The sequence below is a fragment of the Anguilla rostrata genome, chromosome 16, assembly GCF_018555375.3.
Source record: "Anguilla rostrata isolate EN2019 chromosome 16, ASM1855537v3, whole genome shotgun sequence".
Classification (NCBI taxonomy): domain Eukaryota; kingdom Metazoa; phylum Chordata; class Actinopteri; order Anguilliformes; family Anguillidae; genus Anguilla; species Anguilla rostrata.
This window is the reverse complement of record NC_057948.1, coordinates 13,765,943-13,781,948: the sequence shown is the minus strand read 5'-3', so window position 1 is coordinate 13,781,948 and position 16,006 is coordinate 13,765,943. Positions and strand designations below refer to the sequence as shown.

At 42.2% G+C, this 16,006-nt stretch overlaps 1 protein-coding gene across 1 annotated transcript; it reads left to right on the top strand.

Annotated features, from left to right (window-relative positions):
• The first annotated feature begins 414 nt into the window (after positions 1-414).
• Positions 415-15,587, top strand: snx1a (sorting nexin 1a). The gene is made up of 15 exons (XM_064312268.1): positions 415-574; positions 3,251-3,860; positions 6,633-6,769; positions 7,974-8,040; positions 9,189-9,232; positions 9,518-9,659; positions 10,191-10,269; positions 10,969-11,044; positions 11,358-11,471; positions 11,756-11,849; positions 12,196-12,401; positions 12,569-12,712; positions 12,880-12,960; positions 13,061-13,132; positions 13,363-15,587. The coding sequence occupies exons 1-15, from the start codon at positions 458-460 to the stop codon at positions 13,411-13,413; spliced, it is 2,034 nt and encodes a 677-aa protein (XP_064168338.1). The 5' UTR covers positions 415-457; the 3' UTR covers positions 13,414-15,587.
• The last annotated feature ends 419 nt before the right edge of the window (positions 15,588-16,006 follow it).

Sequence of the window (16,006 nt, the reverse complement as noted above, 5' to 3'; positions counted from 1 at the left end):
TCTGCTGTTCATTTGCTGTTAGTTCTATATTATTTACATCGATTTATCCATAATTTAGATACCTCTCAACTGCAATTCATTCTAAATAAGCTTATTTTTGCTATGTCAACAAGTTGACATCGGTTGTTCACGTTAATCTAGAAAATTTTACTTGAAATAAATACGTTAAACGTCTCTGAAAATACCGTATTCGTAATTTAATCTGATAGTCCGATGTTTTGATTGTGTGCATAATCATTTTAAATAATATTTTGCAGGCAAAATTCTGTAACTTTAAAGTCAAGCAATCTGCTAAACTGGTTGACGCTAGTAACTCATTATCTTTTTATCTATGCATTCCTTGTTACCAGCAGATGTCGTTGTATTTATTGTTTCCCCTTTAAAGTTTTTTTTCCTGATCTCCGCGTCCAATAAGTTTTACGATGCTGCAGTCTCCAGCCAGTTGCATTGAATAAAGATGGCGGCCAGTTCAGAGCGTAGTCCCCCTCCCTTCCCCGAATCCGAAGATCAAGAACCTGACCCAGAAACTGGAGATGGAGACAGCGACGAAGGAGAGGATATCTTCACCGGCAAAGTAAGTCAGGGATAGTTTGAATGTTCCTGTGTGTGTAAATAGGAGACTTTGTGTTCTATTGGAGTGATCTAGTGTCCGCGAAAAGTTCCTCTGTGTCCACCCAGTTTGCTAACTGTTGTTGGCTGCGATACATTTTGCCAGCTAGGCCTATGAATGCGCCTGGATTGCCATTAAAATTCAGTAACGTTACAGACAAGCAAGACATCGTTTGCGGGTGCTCGATGTTTATGCATGGCTGCTAAAATAACATTACAACCTAAACTGCTTGATTTTTTGCTGGTCAGATGGCAAGCAAGCCTGAAAATGGCCAACACCAACAGGCAAGTTCCGCGTAGCTAGCTAGCTACCTTAGTAATAATAGTAGCTAGCTATCGTAGCCAACAGTTAGCAACTAATGTTAATGCTGTTTGTCAGATATTTGCTGAACTGGGAAGCAGAACTGCTTCATTGTGTGGGCAATTAATGAACGTTGCTAACGATAAGTGTTTTATCTGATCTGATAATTTAACTACAGAAAGGGAACGGAACAGTGCCTCAGCTAACAATTGACATCATCTCCAGTTCTTTCACCCATCGGCAGCTTAGTTAGCTGATTAGCAACTTGCTCCAGTTTATTGCAAAAAAAACAAAAACAAAAAAAAAACAGCCGTGTTAAGGGTGACTGTTGTAACGTGTTGTGGTTTGTTGCTACGTTTATTGTTCCACACTGAGTCGCCCAGAAGCAGAGGGATGTATGTAGCGCGATAGCTGGTTGGCTAGCTAAATGATTAACTTGCAAACGGTATAATAATACACACAGACAGCAGCCTAACTACATTCTTCAGTGGACCTCCAGGTTACCGGCTAAATTCTGTTAACTTAGTCTATATTCCATGCTTTATATCCTTAGACACGAATTCAACGGGCTTGGGAATATAAGAAGTATGTTTGGGGCTAACAAATCCAAACTGTTTTAGACTACTCCGTCTAACTGTTTGCTCCGAATTCTGCTCAGCAGGCCGTTAGCATGAAATTATATGAAATTGAATTGAAGGTGAATGTCCAGCGTTGATTCTACAAGACTTCGCCTCCTGAATACAGTTACCACAGCGCTCAAGCAATTCGTGTTGACTATCTAAAACATTAACAACCAACCTACATTAGAAAATGACGTATTTTTGATATCTTACATGGATTTTTGTATCCTCGAACCCTGAGAGGGTTTGGGCATGTTTACAGTCAGCCCGCAGAACGATGTATCGCACACACGACTGTTGTAAAATTGTACACAAGATGAAATGGTTATTTTATTGTATATTCTTAGTATCGGTATAGTTTTCCGCCAACCACAGTTGGCTGTTTAATAGATCATTTCAATAAGCAGCTATTTCGACTTCTGCTGCCAAATTGACTGAAAGGAAATTTAGTTAAGATTAAGCCATGGACCGATACCAGCAAACAGGAGATGTGTATGGCGATAATAGACTTGTGCAGAGGATATTCTTTTGAAAAGATGTGGTCAGAAAGGAATATTTTAAGGTTTGACAAACAAACCAATGTTACCTTTTTTGTAAGTATGGGTGGGACTGGCTTTTTGCTGCAGGTGTGGGACCTGATAATGTAAGAGGTTTAAATCTAATCCTAAAGGAAGTGGTCACTGAGCTGAGTCATTTGACACTTTGCAGAGAACTTAAAGTCCAAGATATTATTTGGTAAATGCTAACAGAAATGCCTATGCTATAAATGCATTTGGAAAGTATGATATTAGGGCTCCCCAGTCTGTGAAGGTGCTGTCCATCATTTAACGCTGGGCCCTTTAGCCAAGATGTTGCAGAGTTGAGCTTTTGTCCTGTGCTCGCTTTGAGAGGGAGTCTTTAGTGGTGGGACCAGATTGTATTAGTTTTGTCTGGCTACAGGTGGCTTTAAACCAGCCAGTGTGGGAGTTCCTGCTCCATTGAGTCCACAACCCAGGAACCTGCAGTCTTCCAGTAATCATCAGTGAGAGATATGCCTCAGTTCTGAATACTGCCTTTCCTGTTGTGCTTGGTGGCTTATAGTAAGGAAAATGCTTGTTGGTGGGCTACCGATCACTTCTAAGGGCAGCACACCCTTTAGCTGCTCTTATTGTGTTTTAAAAAGGGTAATATTAGATGGCGAAGAGATAACATCTCTGTACAAAATAGTGCGGACTGGAATTAAGCTTTTACTCCCTTTTATTCTACAGCTTCACCCACATATGTAGCCAAGAAAAATCTGTGCTCTTTAGTATTTGAGGTCATCAAACACAGGTTTTTAGTCAGAATTTTGTTTCCAAACCTAATGTCAGAGAGTACTGAAGGATAGTGAGACTGTCTCCAGCTGTCTATGTGAAATAATCTGCTCCACCTGAAGTTGCTGTGCATGATCTAAAAACAACCTGTCTGCCCTACATTTTTATACTCCAAAGTAATTGTCTGTAGTGGGTTGCCAAGGGCATGCATCAAAAAATTATTCTTTCTATGCCTTTTCCATGCGTGACAGATGTAGAACATGCCCCTACCCACAGTTACTAATACAACTGGACATTTTAGGGGATATTCTCTGTAGCATTAAAAGCTAATTACAGTTCATGGGTACAGTGGCTATGGCCTCTCTGGGATTAGAACCTTGAGTTTTTTGTATGCATGATCTTTATTGTATCATTTTAAATTTCTACAGAGCATTCCAGTACAAGCTGAGATCGAGCCACTTGTGCAGGAAAGTGATGTCAGCAAAGTGCCATCTGATATCCTCAGTGATCCACCTGCTGATATCCTCAGCGAACCACCTGCTGATATCTTCAGTGAACCACCTGCTGATATCCTCAGTGAACCACCTGCTGATATCCTCAGTGAACCACCAGCTGATATCTTCAGTGAACCGCTAACTGATATCCTCAGTGAACCACCAGCTGATATCTTCAGTGAACCGCTAACTGATATCCTCAGTGAACCACCTGCTGATATCTTTAGTGAACCGCCAACTGATATCCTCAGCGAACCCCTAGCTGATATCCTCAGTGAACCGCCAACTGATATCCTCAGTGTACCACCAGCTGATATCCTCAGTGAACCACCAACTGATATCTTCAGTGAACCGGCAACTGATATCCTCAGTGAACCGCCAACTGATATTTTCAACGAACCTCCAGGTGATATCTTCAGTGAAGAGTCTGTTACCACCACCACCATCACTGCTGTAACCACCAGTAACACCGTGACTAACACCCAAACCAATTCCAAGACAAACGGCATACACTCAGATGATGAAGAGCAGGACATATTTGCAGGTATGTTGTTAGTCTATCAATGTTCATCTGCCACCTGATCGGCTGAGAATAGATTTTTGAATGTCTGGGCAGCTCTCCCTATTGAAGTTATGGGAGAATGCTATGTGAGATGTTGAAAATTATTATTTTGCTTCAACACTGTAATGACACCCTTGCAACATGCCTTAACCCAGCACATACACAGAGCACACACACACAACAGCTTGTAATGTGCATGTCTGAACATGTCTCTGTTCTGGCCTGTTCTTGCTCCTCTATTTCCAAGTTTGACACTAGTGCAGCACCTTCCTACCATGACCAGCTCACAGTTCCTGGAATGACACCCCGCCCCACCCCCTTGGCTTATCTTTTTGTCACCTACTTATCCGTTATCAACCTTTCAACCATTTGGCTCCAATGAGCACAAAGCACCAGACATGCAGAAAAGGCTCTCAGCTCCACTTTAGATACAGTTAGCAGTTTCTCTTACAGCATTGTTGTGGAAGACCCTTTTGTCAGCAGTCTGAGCCACCAGTTAAAACTGAATGTGTTGGTGAATGAGCAAATCGTGCAAGTTCCTATGGCTTGGAACATGCATGAATGTGAAAAAAAAAAAAAAACAGGAAAATTGAGATTGACTGACTGATAGTAAGATAACAACCATTTTACATGTATCTACTGAATTGTGGGGTTAGTTTTGTTTATAAACCAGTCTAGTCGGACTTGCATATCCAGTACAAGTGCACTTTACAGAAGCCCTGTGAAAATAGCTCCCTCTTCACTCCAGGAAATCCAAGCTAACCTGTCAGGAGCAGGTACAACAGCCTTTGATAATGACTGCCTTAGCTCGACATTAAGGCACCCATATCTGAAGCTTTCTTGAGTACCTTAAACACAGAACCACTGTTCCTAAAGCCAGTATATGTTGAATTTCCAGATTTTATGATTTTACTTGTGAATTCCTGGCACACTTTATGTGTGGAGCCACACCTCTGCTGAGAGTCATTTGGCTGCATAATCTCACATGGGATGGGCTGTCGGATGCTTCCCAGCACTGTGCCGTTTGCAAATTAACGGAGTTTGATTTTGCATTTTAACAATCGTCTGGCTGCTAAGTCCCAAGTAAAATTGTGATTAATCTCCCAGGTCCTGTCTCAGAACATTATTTCCAATCCTGTCAGAGGTTGTGGTTGGACTGGTAGTTTTAAGTTCAGATACAGCACAAGTGCATAGATTCAAGTCAGCATCTGAGAGCTTCCTCGTGTTTCCTGGGTTAGTGGATAGTAGGTTTCAATGGTCCTGTGACATAAGGAAGTTGCTGTCTCAGCTGTGTATCTTTGCAAAACAGGAACAGGAAGGCAGGCCTGAAAATGCCCCCCACTGACACTGGCTAATAATGACTAATCTGGGAGTCTGACCTGCCTGGATTTATGCTGACAGAGTGGATTTTGTGCTGTTGTTTGGACTCCAGGATATTACTGTTTAGAAAAACCTTTTATGTGTGAAATATAATATTTTTCTCTGAGTTGCATATCTCTTAATATGGCATCTGGCTACAGGGCATTCAGCTGCTTTCCCTGACTCTGCCAAACTGAGGGAAACAGGATTTCAGAGGGCCAGAGATGCCTTCATCGAAACATCCTGCCACATGACCTGTCAATGTTGGAATCTTGGGGCAAATAGAATTTATCTCCTAGCTCAGGTCCAATGAAAAGCACCGTGTTGTAAATAACCCTGGTTAATATCCTGTTGATACAAACTAGTGGTGTCCACCCTATTTCCCGGAGATCTATCATCCTGTAGGTTTTCACTACAGTTCTTACAAAGCACTTCTCATTCAGCAGCTAGAGATCTCCTTGAACAGCTAATTGGTAGAATCAGGTGTGTCAAATTAGGTTTGAAATGCAACCCTACAGGACAGTACATCTCCAGGAACAGGGTTGGGAACCACTGATGGAAACTAACAAATGCACATTAACTAAATCAGGATGTGTATTCGTTTTCTGTAAAAAGGGTCTTTGATTCAGTCAGTATTGCAGCTGTCCTGCTTATCACATGTTCTCGAAGCCTTGTAGTTAATCTAGCCCTTTCATGCTCCATTTTGAATTGAAGAATTGAATATAATTTCTTTGAAAGCACTAAAAACCTGGGTGTCATAGACTAGCATTTTGGAGATTTAGATAGGGTAATCGTATTCTGAATTGAAAAATGTAATGCAGTTTCCTCTCTGTTAATGTCTTGTGTGTTTTCTGTACCATCTTTCATGCACACTGTTTAGCCCAGTATATCATTAGGTTCTTTATTGACTCAGTGGTGACTTCCTCAGGAGGATACAGCAGGCCCCTTGATGGTTTTGCAAAACTGTGCTCAGCAGCACACTAATCTGGGCCTCTGCTATGCTCTTATGCCACAAGCAGCATGCCACATCACTTACTTCATTTAATGAATCATAAAATCAAAGTTGGTCTAAAACGCATTTCAAATTAATTGTATGTTCAGATTTTCAATGCTGAATCTATTTCTGAGCCTATTTGTTGACCAAGCGCTGCCTGTGTGATTGAAGTAGTCTGTTTTTTAAATGTGAAAGCTAAGTGCCAAGTAATATTTCATAGTTCATGCTGCATTTCATGTAAATTGGTCATTTTGTAATCTTTCCTGGTCTAATGTTTAAGCATTTCTTTTGGGCTGAATAAAGTGTTAAGTGTTACTGTATTGAATAGAAGGATATCTGTTTAATGTTCTATTGAATGGAATCCAGTTCAGAACTCTGCTGTTTGCTCATTCTCTCCTCAGAGGCCACAGTGGAGCTGTCCCTGGACAGCCCGGCCAATGACCGCAAGAAGAGAGAACCTGCCAAGCCTCCCGCGTCCGTCCCCTCTGTCTCTGTCACACCCAGCTCATCAAAACTGCAGCCCAAGTCCCTGGAGGAGGTAGGGCCTTCTGCAGGGTGCCACCCCCAGTGTGGTGTGCCCGCCCCCAGACAGGGCTCAATCTGAAGAGCAGGAATTGAATGAGTGTTAAGCCGGGAATGCTCCCAAGCCGATGGACGCTTGATAGTGAGCTGACAACACGGGGGGCCTCGGCGCTGGTCAGGTGTGATCTGACTCTGATAAAGTGGCCACACTGCGCCAGTGGCCGCCTCCTCGTTCGCACCCGTTTGCATGCTTTGCTCGGTTACGTTACAGGCGGTTCAGGTGGAGGTGGACACATCACATTATCACTGGTTAACACTGGAATTAAACTTTAGGTTATCCCCAAACATCCAACAGCCTCCACCATTTTGCGCCAAAGTCTGGATCAAATCGTTTTATCGCTGTAGGCCTGTTCTGTAGCATAATTCAGTGGTGTCCTCTCCTTGATCAGAAGCCTGTCTTCCATCTCGTCGGGTCAACATGCCATGGTTACAGCACACAACACCCAGACAGATCGCCGTTTGCTGCAGAGACACCAGCCTTTTGTTTTTGTCTTCCAATTCTGCCCCACGCCCCTTCTCCCACATCAAAAATCTGCTGCCCACTGATTGGCTTGAAGGGCTAACCGAAAGGGCCCAATTAAATTTTATATATATATATATATATATATTTTTTTTTTTAAAAATCTGGGACACCGGTGCAGTCCGGATGCCTTTTGCAAGGGCCAACCAGAGGCAACAATACACACACACACACACACACCAGGCAGACTACCCTGTTGCTCGGTCCCCTGCTGTTGTCGACCGTTTGTTGGCTTGGTGTATTCCCAGCTTTAGTTATGTCTGGATGGGCACCACTGTCATCCCTGAGTGCCTCATGATTAAGAAACGGAGAAAGTCACTCCTCATGCGCTTGTACACTTGACTCTCAAGTGGAGGCCCATCTCATTGAAGTATAACTAGACTGTGGGAGTGTTTGTGACTTTATTATAAATTAACTGGATTGTCTGCACCTCGTTCATACTGGTTGTGTTTCGTCCGTCTCTTTTATTGGTCTCTGTGCACCTAGAAAAATAAATGCATGATTACATTTAAATTTTGTGTTTAATTGGGGCCTGTTGTTTTCATGCGCATGATGTTGAGCAGATGCGTGGAGGCGGGAAGCACAGTTCTGTGAGTGCTGCAGTTGTTGATGTTCAGTAATTACTTTTTTTTTGATCCAGCTGGAGGAAGAGGAGAGTGAGGACAAGTTTGAGCTGAATATTGCTGTTACCAACCCAGAGAAAGTCGGTAAGCATATTGCACATTCTCATTCGAGAAGAATACTAAGATGGCTCTAATTTGAACATTGTAAGGTCCATCAGTAGTAGTTTTCATTGGTTTTTATCGGCTTATTTGTCTTGCTCATGCTGTTGGCTGTGCAATTATAATTTAGTTGAACAAACTCTTTTTCCTGAATTTCATTTGTGCAGGAAAAACCCAAAATGCAAAGAAACAAAGCAACTCCTACAATTAATTTCTATGTTAAACCTTTTTAACATAGCATTTTCTGTGGGAGTCCACATAAGTCTGATCTATGACCACATTTCCCATCTGCCATCCTGTCTTTAACCTTTGTAATAACAATTGTAATTAAAAATCGAATGAGTTTATGCATTTAGGTTGATAGCCCTACAACACGCTCTTTTGATATTTTCTGCCGTCCATGTTTTACACAATGTTTAATTATTGTAATACAGAAATGAGTACTTCTGTCTGGTCATCGTTCCAGATGTAAGGACTTTGAGCTTGCCCCAACATTTTCATTGTAAACTAACTGGCTGACTTCCTCACACAAGATACCTCTGTACATGTGCAGGCCTTGTATTAGACTTCCAAGTGGAATAAGGTGTTTACATGCTTTTCATTTTCTGACTCTTCAAGGCATATTCAATCTATCTTACTTGGATTTTGTGTATATTCAGAATAAGGGCTTAACTGGGTTTTTCTTTTTGGGATCTGGTTTTTACATGGGCTGTTTCGTAACTTGAAAACTTGAGTTTTCCGAATTAGTAAATGCAGTCATCGTCCCTCCTCTTCCATATTATTAGTTGATTTCCTTTCCTGTTCCCCACCCCCTCCTCCCCCCCTCCTTAAATTCTGTGACTGTGTTCTCCAGCTGAAATGGAAATGCATGCGTCATTCACAGTCTAACCGGCTCTTTTCTGCTACGCTCGTAGCAAATTTCTCATTCACTTGGCTCTTTGCCTGCCTGTTTCCTTGCAGCTGAGTTCCCATAATTCAGCACAATATCTGTATTTAAGCTGAGGTCTAATTGTACTAGAAAGTGGAACAGTTTGCATCCAGCCTATATTTAAAATTTCAGAGGGTGCATCTTTGATACCATTTTATTTATTTTAAATATTTTTTCCCCTTTCCTTTTATTTTTCGACCTATAGGGGATGGCATGAATGCGTACATGGCCTACAAAGTTTCCACACAGGTGCGTATCTGGGATTGTACCGAATCAAGATGTCTTCAAAGGATGTCCACACTTCTGAATTCTGAAATGAGTTATGATCCATGCTCTTAAAGTCCCATTTATTCACCTTGTTTTGAGAATTTTAGAATGCTTTTTTTAGAATCATTTTTGAATGCTTTTGGTACTTGCTGAGTCATCTGTGTCATTGGATATGCTGTCAGTTCATTTTCCCCACATCATCCTGAAGACGCCAGATCTGATTGCTTTGATCTCAAGTGCTTCTTTATGGCTGGCCCTATTTTTCAGACCACGTTGCCTATGTTCAGGGGTAAGACGTTTACAGTGAGGAGGAGGTTCAGCGATTTCCTGGGGCTCTATGAGAAGCTTTCTGAGAAGCACTCGCAGAATGGCTACATCGTGCCCCCGCCCCCAGAGAAGAGCATTGTGGGTAAGGAGATTCTCATTGAGCTCAAGTGTTTTGGTGCTTTCTCAGAAATCTAAGCACCCAAAGGTCAAACCAGAGCCTTCCGTCTGCTGCCTCTACCCATCACTGGTCACGATTTCATTTTTCTTTTTCAGTCAGAACACTGAATGCTTTGAGAAGCATTATAATTTAAATCATGATGGACACTTGTGATTCAAAGTAACTGTGGTGATAAGCTTAGATTTACCACCACCATTTTGATTTTGTAATGCAGACAACTCTTTTAAACAACACCAGTTTGCTCACCTGATTTGAATCTTATTTACTTTTCTCTCCAGTCTTTGACCAGTAACTGCAAGTTATGCGATGACAGCTAAATACCCAGGACATCAAATTTGATGAGCAAAACTCATGCTGCGTGGTTGTGGGTTCCAAATCAAATAATGCAAAGATGTTTACGTCTGTCTAGGGAGAGACAGCTTTCTTATGAATGTGTTCTGGTCCTTGCGCATGTCGCCATTTGGGTGGTAATCGGTGCATAATTTGGTTTGACAGGGATGACCAAAGTAAAAGTTGGCAAAGACGACACTTCCAGTGCAGAGTTTGTGGAGAGGAGGAGAGCGGCTCTGGAAAGGTGAGCTTTAGGCAGCACTGCGGTTCTGCACAGATGTCGCTTCATGCAAGTCGCTTTTGCCTGTTTGGCATTTTTGCATTGCATTTGCATTATTTATTTCCTTGCAAGACCCAAGGGTAGTTTATGCCCTTATTCATTTATGTTTATTATTTATACAGCTTAGCGTTTACAGCAACACTTCAGGTTAAATAAGTAAACCCGGCCCAGGCAGTTGCATACAACTGTGCCAGTGCCAGCTAGGACTTGAACCTGCAACTCTGGTTTACTCCTAAATCATTTATATAGTTCTATTTAGTCATTAAAAAAACAAAAAACATTTTTCTGGCAGTTTTTTAATGTCCAGTCATAGTTTCAGGCCTGTCCCATCTTCTGCTCGTTTTTGAGACCGTTGCACATTCTCTCCTCGGCATGCGCTGCCAGTCACTACTTTTTCACTTCCAGTCCACTAGTTAAGCTGTATAGCCACTGCATGTACCTTTTGTGCGCAGTTGGCATAAGCAGGCTACATGCACACTGCAGACCAGAGGGGTTTAATAGTGAAGCTAGCTTAATTCGCACATTGAGCACTCCAGCATTGTTCATTTTTGCTCAGTTATGCATCGTTTAAACTGTCCAGAAAGTGTTCCTGATCTAATTTGGGTCAGTGAGCCTGGCTGTGTGCAGTGCTTTGCTGTTTCTCTGAAATGTTTCGTGCTACAGGTATCTCCAGAGAGTGGTCCTTCACCCATCCCTGTTACAGGATCCTGATGTCCGTGAGTTCCTGGAAAAAGATGAGGTAGGAACCCTTTGTTTTGAAGAGGGGTTGGCTTACACTTTCTTTAAAGATGCTTTTGTACAAATGTCACTGGTTTTTAGGGTGTGGTGACCTGCACATTATAAAAATGTTCTATTTTAGTATATCGTGTTGCCTGTTAGTCTCTTGGGTATACACTGACTGAACTGCATATTAAATTCTACGTGTGAATTCCACCCTAATGCTGTAAATCAGCCCCGTCTCTGCTGTCCCTGCACTGTCTTTAAAACCCCTGGGCCTGCTTGTGTGTGTGTGCGTGTGTGTGTGTGCGTGTGCTTATTTGTGTGTGTCTCAGTTGCCCAGGGCGGTGAGCACACAGACCCTGAGTGGGGCTGGTTTCCTGAAGATGATCAACAAGGCCACAGACGCTGTCAACAAGATGACCATCAAAATGAATGAGTCCGATATTGTAAGTGCTTTCCTACTTTATTTTGGGCAGTTTGGTTTCATTTGGAATAACTGTTCTACATTTTAGATTCCTGGTGGTGACAGTGAGTCCACACTTTGATAAGGCATGCCATTTTATTTTCTTTCAGTTTATTGATTTCAGAAGTCTTCACATTTAAATGACTTGTAAACCCAATACAATCATGAAGCACATTCAGGAGGTCGTCCAGAACCAAGACTGGAATTGAATAGGATGTTTAATTGAGTTAGGCCTCTGGCGTTGACATGCAGTCCTTGTTCTTACAGTGGTTTGAGGAGAAACTCCAGGAGGTGGAGGTTGAGGAACAGCAGCTCAGGAAACTCCATGTCATGGTGGACTCATTGGTCAACCACAGGAAGGGTGAGGCCCTTTAGGCTCTGCAAAGAGCAGACTGCTGTGTCTACCAGGTGTAAGTCTGGAGTGACTGTGTCTGATAAACCCAGCCTGTAGTTGTCAGCTCTCTGCATGGACAATGCCACAATGCCTGAGTGGCCACTCTTGATTAACCCTCTGCAATGGATACCTGTCTTCTGTAAATTGTGTGTTGCAAGTGGTGGGTGTCGCTTGCTGTGCTTAAAGTGCATGGGGTTTAGGTCTTGTAAACTGGCTTCTGAGCCGAAGGCCTGAAGCCCCTGCTATGGCCCAGCTCAGAGGTTTGTGAGGGTGACCCCAGAAGGTGTGTGACAGCTGTGTCCCTCTGTCCCAGAGCTCTCGGGGAACACAGCTGTGTTTGCGAAGAGCGTGGCGATGCTGGGCAGCTCGGAGGACAACACCGCCCTGTCGCGCGCCCTGTCCCAGCTGGCTGAGGTCGAGGACAAGATCGAGCAGCTCCATCAAGAGCAGGCCAGCAGCGACTTCTTCATCTTCACCGAGCTGCTGGCGGACTACATCCGCCTGCTGGGGTCCGTGCGGGTATGGAACGCATCGCAGTGCACCTGCTCGCTGCTGTACTACAACACACACAGGATACTCTATGAAACCGCGTGCACGTTCAGATTTCACCCCCACACTTTATATCCGCCCTTTATAAAGTATATTTTGAATAATTTATGCCTGCGCGCACACGCGTGTGTTCACAGAGCTGTTTTGACCAGCGCATGAAGACCTGGCAGCGTTGGCAGGATGCTCAGAACATGTTGCAGAAGAAGCGGGAGAACGAGGCGAAGCTGCTGTGGGCGAACAAGCCTGACAAACTGCAGCAGGCCAAGGATGAGATTGCCGAGGTGAGGTGCACGCGCACACACACACACACACACACACACGCACACCGTTGCTGCACTCACCTTCCACTTCAGCTTTCATTTGTGCACATAATGGCCGCTTCTCGGCTTCATTTCCTGTCTTGTTGCTGAGTGTTTCCCGCTTGCATGCTCTTCGTTTCCCCATGTAGTGGGAGGCCAAGGTCACTCAGTACGATAGAGACTTTGAGAGGATCTCCGCCACCGTTCGCAAGGAGGTACTCAGGTTTGAGGTAAGTTATGCAAATCTGCTCTCTTGTACAGCGATGTTTGGTTTTTGAACACAGTGCACAAAGATACAGATGTGGACATTTTTTGGATTTATTTTTGCAGAAAGAAAAGGCCAGAGACTTCAAAAACCAGATAGTCAAATATTTGGAATCTCTTCTGCGCTCGCAGCAACAGGTATGTTTTTTTTTTTTTTTAATTGTGTGTTTTTTGTTTTCTTTTATATGATAACAGTATTATTTTGATTAATGTTTCTGAACTGGTAAATTTCCAAAGGCAGAATTTTACATTTTTGTTGCATGTTGTCACTTTCCTGGATGATATAACTGCTCTACAAACACAACCAGGCCTTTATGCTCTTCCTTGGTGCATCCTTTTAATAGATCTATTAATCTCTTCACTTCTAGCTCATAAAATACTGGGATGCATTCCTACCTGAAGCAAAAGCAATCGCATGATGGAAAGCAAGGACTTGGAGAGAAAAAAGGTTGCCTTTTTTATACACTTTACCTCTCGCCTATAAACCAAGAAAAGAAAGTCGAAATGCTCTATAAAGAGAAAGAGATACAATCTAATCCATGTTTTTTAATTCATCATAAACCTAATAGCTCTTCATCTTAACTATTGTATTGATAATTGTATATTTTTCATTTAACTTCCACATATATTTTCTTAATGACAAAAAACAAACTTTATCTCTGTGATGGATAAAAGCTTGGTGGCAGGTGTTTTTTATGTATGAAAATGTCTTTATTAGGGTCAGGGGAGGGTACATTTTGAGTGGGGAGGGGGGGGATCTGCCCCATCATAAAATCCATAGTAATTGTACCACTAATTGTATTGGTGCTTGTGCGGCTTGTAGCGGTTTTGGTAGGTTGAGATACCAAGGAGGGATATTGCACTCTGATTTAAAAAAAAAAGATATATAAAAAAGAAAAAGATAAAAGGTTGCACACATTAGCATTGCTATTAGTTTACAATAGATGCAAGTCTCCCTTGGAGCAGATATTGTAGGACAGGCCATCTAGTGGCGCGTTGTAAGTTTACACCCAGACGCTTCTCCATCCTGTAGTTTGCTGAATTGACACCCAGGTTTGAAGGGAGTGTGATTTTTACAGCGAGAGAACAGTGGTGGCTAGTCATTAACCCTTGGGGCTGTGAAGAAATCACGTGATTGGCTAACGGGATTGCCCACACATGCATTGGCAGCTGAAAGTAAGACCCCTTAATCCGCGCGGTGTATTGATGTGTTGATTATTTGTTTCTGAGGAGAATGACCACATCTCCTGTTACAGTAACCGCTTGTAATTTTGACTTTTAAATAATGCACTGCACCTGATCTTTCTCCTTCAGCAGTAAGTGTAATTCGCACAGAAAAGCATATTTGATGTCAGACTTGTAGATCAGGACCTCTGTACACTGTAATGCCAGAGAGGAAGAGTGAAATGTCACGATGAAACGCACAGTTCCTGGACCTTTCAAAAACAAAAACAAAAAAAAAATGTTTTGAATATCCAGTATTCTGTAGGTTAGGATTAACCACTAAGTGTCAGTGTAATATTTTGAGTGGTCAATGCCGCAGAATTAAAAAATACTGCTTGGTTCTGTTTGAAGTTGGTGTGGGAAACGAATCCAGTGAGGAGCACTTGTGTTGTACTCTAACTGGACTATTGAGTAAAAGCTTGTGCTGATATTCCAGTGTGCAGGGTTTGAAGATGCCAGCTGTTCTTTCCCTTCACCATGTCTTGCCTCTGTGGTGGAGTCTTCCCACTGCTTTGTGAAATTCCAAAAGCAAATGCACTTCCACACAGAGAACACAAATGCCTGTATTCAAACTGTAACAGTGACAGGAAAATGGCATTTATCTGAGGAGACATTCACAATATGTTTTTTGCACATATTTAATTGGTCTTTGCTTTGTAAAGTAGTGAAAGCAGGCTGAAGTTGAATGGTCTTGCTGTGCCCATGCCCTGCACATTTCTTGTCAGATAAACCAGTCTGCATGTCACCTGCTGAAAATAGAAAAGCACTTCAACAATGTAAAAGCTGGTGATGCTCACAACATGACTGGTGTATGTTACTGAAAATATGCTGGGTCTTTAGTTACAATTTGACCTACTACAGCCCAGCTAACATCTATTCACTGTTGATAAATTACTAGTCTTATATTAATTATCTCCAATTGTCACTTTTTTTTGTTTTAGAACATATGCTTGGAAGTGTTGTGTGTACTATAGGCCACTGTACATGTCTAAGATGCCATGTGTTTTGACTTTGTGTTAATGTTTAAGATGACGGTTTGTCAATTAACAAGGTCAAACCAACAGAAAATGTCATTCCTTTGTTTCTTAGAAATTTGAACAGAGATTAGGTGTCAGTCTGTGTCTTTCTTTAATTTGCTGCAGCTCAAACCATATAAGTTTTGTTCTTCACTGTCCCTGTTCACCCTGTTTAAATTGCATACGTTTTTTAACACCTTTATCGCAGTGGTGTTGCAGGACATGTTGCTGAGAACGTGTTTTATGCATACTCTGGGGATGTTTGTAATATGCCTCTTATGTTAGCTCAAGTCATGAAATAGTTTGCTTTAACTGCCATAAATTATTGGAAATAAAGTTGGTTAATAAAACTGGTGTGGCTTGTTTCATCTTCAAGTCATTGGTTGGCATGTGATTTAAAGAAACTTCATCATGTGTTGACTAATATCCTCAGGGCTTTCATTTTCTCATTTTTGGGAGTCCAGCAGCCTGGGGCCCACAGTCTGTGAGGTTCCTGAGAAATCTTCTAAGCCTCATTGTGCTCAGGCAGGTGGGTGCCATTCAGCCATTTTGATTACTGCTAAGAGTCAAGCTTCTAAGATGGAAAATGCATTCAGTGCTAAATTATTGTTTGATTTATGCATGTTGCCTAGAAACTGAAGTACTTAAAACTTTATGAACTAATGTCATTTTTTATGTCTTCCCTAAGTTTTAAAACTTCGTCACTCAGTTCCCCCAAACACGGCAGTTATAAGAGTGAACCATAATTCGGAGCCTTCCTGAATTCAGCTTG